At 53.1% G+C, this 9,636-nt stretch overlaps 1 protein-coding gene across 2 annotated transcripts in view; it reads left to right on the top strand.

The window, feature by feature from the left end:
* Hcrtr1 (hypocretin receptor 1) overlaps nt 1–7,702 on the top strand; it is a 9,302-nt gene extending 1,600 nt beyond the window's left edge. The window contains exons 3-9 of one of the 2 annotated variants that reach the window (XM_028759933.1): nt 77–409; nt 551–729; nt 1,947–2,190; nt 2,473–2,588; nt 3,989–4,215; nt 5,198–5,319; nt 6,911–7,702. In XM_028759933.1, coding sequence (XP_028615766.1) covers nt 211–409; nt 551–729; nt 1,947–2,190; nt 2,473–2,588; nt 3,989–4,215; nt 5,198–5,319; nt 6,911–7,074 — 1,251 coding nt within the window. In that variant the 5' untranslated portion in view covers nt 77–210 and the 3' untranslated portion in view covers nt 7,075–7,702. Of the gene's footprint in view, nt 1–76; nt 410–550; nt 730–1,769; nt 1,823–1,946; nt 2,191–2,472; nt 2,589–3,988; nt 4,216–5,197; nt 5,320–6,910 lie in introns of those variants that run through there. The other variant, XM_028759935.1, reaches the window with a different exon arrangement.
* Nucleotides 7,703–9,636: the final 1,934 nt, after the last annotated feature.

The raw sequence follows: 9,636 nt of genomic DNA, 5'->3' as shown, positions 1-9,636 counted from the left end.
CCTTCCTTCCTTCCTTCCTTCCTTCCTTCCTTCTTCCCTTTGTCCTTTCCTTTCCTCCCTTCCTTCTCTCCCTCAGGAAGTTTGGTCTGGGACCCCAAAGACCTGAGTACAAGACCAGGGCCTTTGAAAGGAGTGGGCTGAGGGCTTGTGGGAGTTTCTCTTCCTCCACACAGCCCAGGATGCTCCTCAGCTGAAGCGGCTCCTAAACTCATGGAACCCTCGGCTACTCCTGGGGCCCAGCCCGGAGTCCCCACCAGCAGCGGGGAACCCTTCCATCTGCCTCCAGACTATGAGGATGAGCTCCTCCGCTATCTGTGGCGCGATTACCTCTACCCGAAGCAGTACGAGTGGGTTCTCATCGCAGCCTATGTGGCCGTCTTCCTCATAGCCTTGGTGGGCAACACCCTGGGTAGGTATCTGTCTTCTTCTGAGGACTAGCGGGGGTCCGGGGCCTTCCCTTCACACCCATTCCTGCTGGTGAGGTTGGGATGGGGCCTGAATGAATATGGCTCTGCTAACTGGCTCCACCTCACCTTGCTGCTCTCTGCAGTCTGCCTGGCTGTGTGGCGGAACCACCACATGAGGACAGTCACCAACTACTTCATTGTCAACCTGTCCCTGGCAGATGTGCTGGTGACAGCCATCTGCCTGCCCGCCAGCCTGTTAGTGGACATCACCGAATCGTGGCTCTTCGGCCATGCCTTGTGCAAGGTCATTCCCTATCTCCAGGTTAGCTCTCCCATGATCCTCAGCAGCCTCTGTCCAAAACCTATGACCTTGGTGGCTCTCAGTAACCTTAAAGCTTGCCTTTCTGTCAAGTCATGGTGGCTTAAGACTCTTGTGAGGTCATTCAGACCACCAGGCTGGACACTCGGAAACACAGACACAGCCCCACATATACACATAGACTTCCCCTCCTGGTGACAGGTACAAACTTGGCCACATGTGTGCAAGCATGTGCATGCACACACACATGCACGCATGCACACAGTTACTTCCAGGTCCACAGGCATAAGCAGAGAGGAAGCAGGAGCCCACAGTGGCAGACCTGTTCTCATGGTATCTGCTCCCTGATCTCAGTGAGGACCAAGAGAGTCAAACAGAACTCTCTCTCTAGTTTCCTTCCCCAGTGCTGGACACCAGGACACCCAGATGATATCAGTAGAATGGGAAGAGGGCTGGCCAGAGACCACCATGGCCTCTCAGTAGCCCTTGGTCCTCTTCCTGCATCCTGGGAAACGGGATACCCTGGAGGCAACGCCTACCTATGCTACCAGCCGATTCATCTATACCTCTCAGACCAAGAGAGCTTTCCCAACAGCATAGGGGTGACCTTCCAGGGTGAAAGAGATGTCTCATGGACTTCACACTGCTTTAAGGTTTTCTGCTCAACTGATCCCCTCTGTGGAGGGAAGCATGTGTCTCATCTCCTCACCTCTAGCATAGCACCTACCTCACAGGTTGTAAAACTTGAGAAAGGAGGGGTTTGAGAGATGGCTCAGAGGTTAAGAGCATTGGCTGCTCTTCCAGAGGCCCCCGGTTCAATTCCCAGCACCCACATGGCATCTCACAACTGTCTGTAACTCCTGTTCCAGGGGATCCAACAGCCTCACATTGGCATGCATGTAGGAAAAATATCAATATACATAAAGAATAAATAAATTATTTAGAAAAATAGGAAGAGGAGTGTTTGGCACACAGAGTTTCATCATGTGTGTCAGATCTCCAACTGGACATTTTCCATACATGGTTTCATTTATCCTTACCAGCATCCTGCCAGATAGATGCTATATTCCCATTATGCAGATGAGGCTCAGAGAGGGTGAGTGACTTGCCCAAATTCACACAGCACAAAGGGGTGGAGTCACGATTTGCTGCACTGGTAGCTCTGGGCTGTGAACTGCTCCCTCCCCACACACCTCTGATGTTGTGTCCCCATGGGACAGGCTGTGTCGGTGTCAGTGGCAGTGCTGACTCTCAGCTTCATCGCCCTGGACCGCTGGTATGCCATCTGCCACCCACTGCTGTTCAAGAGCACAGCTCGCCGTGCCCGTGGCTCCATCCTGGGCATCTGGGCTGTGTCGCTGGCTGTCATGGTGCCCCAGGCCGCTGTCATGGAGTGCAGCAGTGTGCTGCCGGAGCTAGCCAATCGCACCCGGCTCTTCTCTGTCTGTGATGAGCACTGGGCAGGTAATGGAAGCCTCTGGGAGTGTATGCCCCCAGGGCATGGGATTTTCAGGGTGGGCACCCCCAGGGTAGGTATCTACTTTAGAGTGGGCATCAACTACGGATCTCTCCAGGATTGCCCGCTAGACTGGGTAATTCTAGGCTCTCTGCCTACCATGGTGCCTAAGTGAAATTCAGTTGTCCCCAGGTCTTACTTTAGTTCGTGTTGGGACAGTGTGATCTGCTGAGGCAGACTGGGACCCCTAGGGTGGACTTGACCCTTGCGTCTGTCTTTCGACCTTACAGATGAACTCTACCCCAAGATCTACCACAGCTGCTTCTTCATTGTCACCTACCTGGCCCCCCTGGGCCTCATGGCCATGGCCTATTTCCAGATCTTCCGAAAGCTCTGGGGCCGCCAGGTGAGGCTCATCTGCTGTCGCTGTCTGGGCTGGGAAGAGGAAGCTGTTTTTCTAAGGGAATAGATGGTCCCTGACATTGGAACATATTATCTGCACTGCGACTATAGCGAGGCCACGCCTCGGGACGTGGGGACTGGAGGCCTCAAAGTGACTTGCAGCCTTCTTTAATCAATCAATTACCTTCCAGGGACTTGGCATATGCTAGACAAGTATCCCAGCACTAAAGAACATGCCCAGAGCTTTGTTCCCGACCCAGGTTCCCTCCTTCCTTCCTTTTTTTTTTTTTTTAAACTGTTGAGGCAGGGTCTTGCTAAGTTGGCCTGACTAGACTGAACTTACAATTCTCCTGCCTCAGTCTCGTGTGTAGCTAGGATTATAGAGCCAGCTTTAACCACCATATCTTATTCCTTTCCCCCGTAAATATGTGAGAAAACAGACCCACAGAAGCAACACAATGGCCCCCCCACCCCACCCCCACACAAAGCACTCAGCTAGCCAGCAGAAAATCAGAGATCAAAACCCAAGTCTGAGGCTCCAGAGCTCAGCCTATTATGAGAATGTTAACCCTTGCAGTTCCAGACTGCTTGCCCACCTAGGTTTCCTGCCCAGTGCCTTACAGCTAGCTAAAGAAAGAGGTGCTCTTGCCCAGCCCTGAGTATGACTGCCAAGGCCAGCCAGGCCAATTGGTTCCAGGCCTGACTTTCTCTTCATTGCATGGACCCTTAGTGGGGTTGCTGGGGTTATGTTCATGGAAAGGTGGGTGCTAAGAGCCATCTGTACTAGTGGCATTAAGTCCTGGGTCAGTATCTAGGCAATGAGAGGACACATGTCACAGGCTGACTGGTCTCAATGACATTCTGGGATGTCATGTACATTCTGCACAGTGCTAACTCATGCCTAGACCATGGGGACACTGGGTCGGGAGATGGGTAGGTTAAACCCAGGACCTGCCTTGCAGGCATTCCCAGTTAGAGCCTTTCCTGGCTGGTCTACCTTAAGGAAGCAATGGTTTAGAGAAGTCACACAGCTCATGAATGTGCGAGCAGTCTCCAAACTCGATTTCTTGTGTTCTGGATCCATGCCTCTTGGTTGTGGGGTGGTTGCAAAGTATCTACCTAGGTGGAGAGCTAGTATCCAGGCTTTCCCAGAGGCCCTCCTGATTCCCAGGCCTCCCCATGGTGTGACATGGGCATCTCTTCATGACTCAGCTTTTCAGCCTGTCCCAGAGACGGAGCTGCAGATGTCCGGGGGATGGGAGAGCAGTTAGGAAGGTGTTCAGACCCCACAGTGTGGCAGTTAGCCAAAGGGAATGACTCTCTCAAGGAGAGACATCCACCTTTCCCTCGTGTGTGTGTGTGTGTGTGTGTGTGTGTGTGTGTGTGTGTGTGTGTGTTGGATAGATCCCTGGTACCACATCAGCCTTGGTGCGGAACTGGAAGCGGCCCTCAGAGCAACTGGAGGCTCAGCACCAGGGCCTGTGCATGGAGCCCCAGCCCCGGGCCCGAGCCTTCCTGGCTGAGGTGAAGCAGATGCGAGCTCGGAGGAAGACGGCCAAGATGCTGATGGTGGTCCTGCTGGTTTTTGCGCTCTGTTATCTGCCAATCAGTGTCCTCAACGTCCTTAAGAGGTGAGGACACATGGGTAGGGGAGGAACTTCCAGGCCTGAGAAAGACTACCACTCACTCCCCACCTCTCCATCCTGGGGCCGGCAGTTACTCTGTTCTGTTTCCATCTCCTTTACTGGTGCATGGGGCTGTCCGGCTTGGCTCCAAGGGCAATTAGAAAATCCTTCCTCTGTGCACTCGGCTATCAAGACCTAGGATGACTGGGTACAAATGACAGATAAGAGCCCCGTCTTCATAGAGGCTGTATTCCAATGAGAAAGACGGCACATCAATAGAAAAGGCAGTGTGTATCAGGCAGTGAGGGCCATGAAGAAAAATGAAATTCCAAAAGAGAACAGAGGGATGATGGTGCTGGTGGGTTTGGTTTTGTCTCGGATACATTGTTGTCGTTATTGTTGCTGTTGTTATTGTTGCTGCTGCTGCTGTTGTTAAAGCTTCTCTGAGAAGCTGGGAGGTGCAGGTCTACAGTCTCAGTACTTAGCAGGCCAAAGAGAGAGGATCATGAGTTCAAAGTCAGGAGCAAGCATCAGGGGTCTGGAGGATAGCGGTTGAGGCAGAAGGACACAGAATGCAGCAGATGACGGTTCATGAGCTGTCAGTGGAAGGTCATGGAGGACTGGCAGATCAGTCTGGGTTTGGCCTTGTCCAGTCTTGTGTGATCTTGGGCATGTACTTCTCTGAGCCTCAGCTGCTTTAACTGAAGAAATGGATGCTGTCCATGACGTTGTTTCTGTTAGGTGAATGGAGTGGCTCCGGGGGATCAGAAAGCTGGAGTCTGGGCAGATCAATGGTCGCTGTCCCAAGGCTCATTCTAGACATAGTTCATGCTTGGGTACCAAAAACAGTGGCCAAGGTCTCAGACCAAGTGCCTCGAGGGGACAGTAGTGAGCAGTGGGGACATCTTCTAGCTAGAGTTCTGTGTGCACCCCCTGCCTCCCATGCACCCACTGATCCTGCTTCTCGCCATCCTTCTCCTGACACTAGAGTGTTCGGGATGTTCCGCCAAGCCAGCGACCGGGAAGCCGTCTATGCCTGCTTCACCTTCTCCCACTGGCTGGTGTATGCCAACAGTGCCGCCAACCCTATCATCTACAACTTCCTCAGTGGTAAGTGGACTGTGGGTGTGTGTGATGACCGAGGATGGCCATGGTCCATGGGTCCATCTCAGGCTGGGAGCGGAGGGTGCACCGGCTCTCAAGCTCTCTCTGGGAACCCTTCACTCACTGCCCCTCCTTGGAGCCATGATCTGAGCTCTGACTCAGAGATGTGCCCAAGACAGAGTGTGACATTCCTACACACCAGTGCGAATAAGGAAGGCCAGGGCCTACCCAGGGAGCATGCTCAGTGAGACTTCTGACTAGTTCCTCTCTGGCTGGTGCAGACATAGCAATCTATGTTTCTAGAGGGAGCCAGACCTGAGGGAAGAGGACTCTGGAGGCCCTGATTGAGGGGAGATTGTATAATCTAGCTAAGGGACAGGTAGTCATCAGCATAGACACAGGGTAGGGTGGCTTGACTACCCTTGGGTCTGTGAGCCTCAAAGCAAATTTCCACTTTCTGTTCTGGGAGTCCAGGCCCCCTCAACCCTATTCCCACCATGTTGCCCTGTACCCTACCCCCACCCTGTCTCAGTGGGTCCCCTACCTTTGGCTTAGCAGAAGTGACTCATCGGACCTCAGATTTGGGACAAGGCTTTGGAGGAACCATCAAGATGACTGCCCAAGCAAGGACACAATTCTCTCAAAAATAGGGCGTTTGAGAAAGGGTCAGAGGTCACTAGTGTTAACTCTCACTGGGACTCAAGGATTACTCAACCAGGCTGTCTGGCTGCTTCCCAGCTCAGAGGACAGGACAGAAGAGAGGACTCTTACTGAGGAGGAAGGAACAGGCAGCCACTCAGATGTATATGCCTTGCCTGGGTTGTGTTTGCTGAGCAACTACTGTGTGCTCTTCCCTGAGCTTGATGCTAGAGGATGGCAGGCAGGCAACACAGTTCGGGGTGGTTTGGTTTCTAGAAAACCTCTGTCCCCTGGCACAAACGCATGAGCTGAATACAGTGCTGAGCCGTCAGTCCCTTCTGCTACCCCACCCTCACCTTTGCGAGACGGGCTTGGGTTAGATTGGTTAAATGCCCGGGTTCAAATTCTGGCTGGGTGGCCTTGGGCAAACCATAGTCCTCTGCACCTCTCACCTGTGATGTGAAACACATCTTCGAAAGGTGAGGGGATGCTCCCTGGTGGGGATGGGGGTGGAGTCTGAGGGACTGACACAGCCCATGGTGCAGTGTGACTGTGCCAGGGGAAGAGCTGGGGGAGGCTAGCAACAGTGTGAACTCTGAGCTCCCTATACACACACACACACACACACACACACACACACACACACACACACACACACACACACGTCGTCATGGAGGCACACAGGTGAGGCCTTGAGCCTGACACCATGACTTGAGGCAGGCTCCTTGCCAGAGTGCAGTCAAGGAATCAAGACAATTGGATTTTGCTCCAGGAAGCGGCTGGGGCCCTTTCATCCTCTGGCTGTCAGGGCTGAGGTAGCCTTGGGCTCTCCCTCCCTGCTCTCCCCCTCCCTCTTGGCTCCACCAGGCAGCCCTAGCTGGAGTTGTGCTCCTTGGGCTCAAATCCCATCCTGCTGCATTTGTCCCCTTATGGCTGTGTCTTTTGTCTCCCAACCAAGGCAAATTCCGGGAGCAGTTCAAGGCTGCCTTCTCCTGCTGCCTGCCTGGTCTGGGACCCGGCTCCTCTGCCAGACACAAGTCCTTGTCCATGCAGAGCCGTTGCTCCGTCTCCAAAGTCTCTGAGCATGTCGTGCTGACCACCGTCACTACAGTGCTGTCCTGAGTGAGGCCACTCCAGGCTCTGGGAGGCCTGATCCTTTGCCTGGGATCCGCCTGTTTTGAAAGACTGTTCAGTGAGAGGCTGTGATTCCAGTCTTGGCTTTCTGCCTGAGTGACTCGGCCAGAGTCATTTCCTTTCTGAGGTTGTGTCCCCTAAGCTGGGTGGATGGGGGCTTAAGCGTGCGCAAGAAAGCAGAGAGCGTTGTAAACTGTCTAGTGCTGTGGACGTGGTTACTGTCGTCCCTGTCTCATATGGCTATACCCTACAGTGTCACTTCACCCTATCAGAGCTTGGCTACCCTCCCAAAGACTCTGTCTCCTACTCAATTATATAGGCTTTCCCTGGCTGGAGTCTGCTCCAAAGGTCCCTACAGGCATATTCACCTGGCCTGGAAGCCACCAGAAGCTTGGACTGCACTTGGTCAGCTGCACCAATGTGTCCCTGTGAATTAATTTGGGTTCAGCCCTTCTCAGTGAGCTCTGAAGCACGGTCTACCCTCTCCAGGTGTGGACTGCACACAGCACAGGCTGGATCTTGTTGGCACTGTGGAGTGCTTAAACACTCTCCATGTGGCCGGTCAGCATGGAGGCCAGCAGTCCGTAGCAACTGTAATTAAAAGCCTGGCACTGAATGTTCCCTTTCTTTGTCACTACACAAAATTCGTGCTGCTCAGGTTAGTAGTGGGGGGTGGGGCAGCTGGGGAATGGCAAGAGGAGAAGGCTCTGGAATGGGATTATCTGCGAAACCCCACCCCCACCCCAGATGGACTGACTGCAGGCTCTGCTGCCTCTGATAACACCCAGCCTCTGGAGTCCAGGACTCTCCGATCTCTGACATATTTTGCATTCCCTACCCTATGGTCTCTGGACTGGAAGGTAAGGAGGTAGGTGGGTAGGCAGTGGATTGACGGGTTACTGTCTGCAATCTTCTTGGAAATCAGGCCTCTGTTAATTTTCTATGAACTCACAGAATACAAAGAGAGCACCATGGACTTAGCCAGCATGCTCCAGCTTCCACCGAGCTGATTACACGGCTGCCCAAAAGGCTCCAATTCTTGTTGCCAGAGCAGAAGATGAGCTCATTCTGGACTGCCACTCTGCTATGAGGAGCAGGGGACAACTGGCTGAGGCCACTGGGAGTGAGCACACCAGCAAGTGTTAACAGATCACCAGTCAGGAAGTGGGGAAGGGCCTTGGGGCCCAGTCCAGGAGTACCTAGACATCATGGCCCCTTGTGGGCATGTCCTTTGGTCCAGATCAGGTGTATGTGTTAAGTAGCCCCTCTACTTTATGGACTCATCAGGCCAGCAGCCATAGCTGGCCAGTAAGGATGAGCAGTCCTGACCACTCTGTGCTCCCACTGGTCTTGGGAGCTAAATCAAATGTGTAAAGCAAGTCTGGAGGTGCAGTGTGTTTGGGAAAAGGCATGAGGGCCGGATCCCACAGGTCTTGAGCTCTCAAAAAAAAAAAAAGTAGATTATGATTGACACCATTCTAAAGCTGGGTTTGGGGTCTAGAGGTGTAGCTAGGTGGTAGAGTACTTGTCTAACATATGAGGCATTGGATTCCATCCCTGGTACCACATTAAACAAAACAAAGATGATTTCCAGTGGACGTGTGGAGCAGCCTTGACAGTGGCTGCCTGGAGGGGTACAGCACTACGTTACTCTGCTGGTGGAAGCCAGCACCAGGGTGGGCTTTACACCTCTCCTTGGAGAGCTCTGATGAACTCAAGCACACCCTGGGGTGGTAGCCAAGATGCTGAGTGATGCTCAGGGAGGGGCATCTGACAAGCTCAAGGCTACCTGGTCTACAAGAGAACCTGGCCTGGGGAAGGGCAAATAAGCCCAGGGCTACCTGGTGGCTCAGAGAAGCTGGGGTGGGGTCGGAGAGATTTGGTAGTAGGCTCAACTGTCCTGAAGAATGGCATGCAGAAAGGTGGGAGTTGTGTGCTGGTCAGCTCAAGAGAGAAAACTAGTGTCAGGGGATGGTGTTTCCAAAGCTGTAGGTTAGAAGAGGAAGACACTTCTGGCAGCTGAAGATAAGCTAGGCAACCTGCAACACCCCATCCCCCTTTTCTTTTGGTTACTGGAGGCTGGAGTCCTTGGGGGCCTAAAGAGAGGCTCCCTCCAGAAATGACGTGTTGGCCTCTAGGATCTGGACTATTGATTCTGGAACTAGAGAGCCACAGCGGCCCAGAGGAGCTGAAATGGCTGAGCCTTGACAGGCCTGCTGGCCTCTGTGACCTGGAAAACAGTTCCAGCTGCTCTCCCCCCCCCCCCTGCAGGGAGGACTGCCCTGCTGAAGGCCTGAGCCTCAGAGAGCTTATCTCCATCTCCCAAAGCCAGAGGATAATCACACCATTATCTGTGATAAGGCCCCCCTAGCTCACTAGAATGTCTGGTGTCTTCAGCTTTTGATTGAAATTCTGTCAGCTCATTACAGACACAGTGCAGACGGGGTATCACGCTGATCTAGAAATGCAACTGGCAGGTACTGGTGTCTGTGCTTAATAAAAGTAGGGGGAGAGTTATGACTTCATAAATAGAGTTTGTCTGGGAGATAA

This window comes from Grammomys surdaster, unplaced genomic scaffold (genome assembly GCF_004785775.1).
Source record: "Grammomys surdaster isolate TR1022 unplaced genomic scaffold, NIH_TR_1.0 126313, whole genome shotgun sequence".
In the NCBI taxonomy this organism is placed as follows: Eukaryota; Metazoa; Chordata; class Mammalia; order Rodentia; family Muridae; genus Grammomys; species Grammomys surdaster.
Note: the sequence above shows the minus strand (reverse complement) of the source record. Positions and strands in the feature narration are given on the sequence as shown.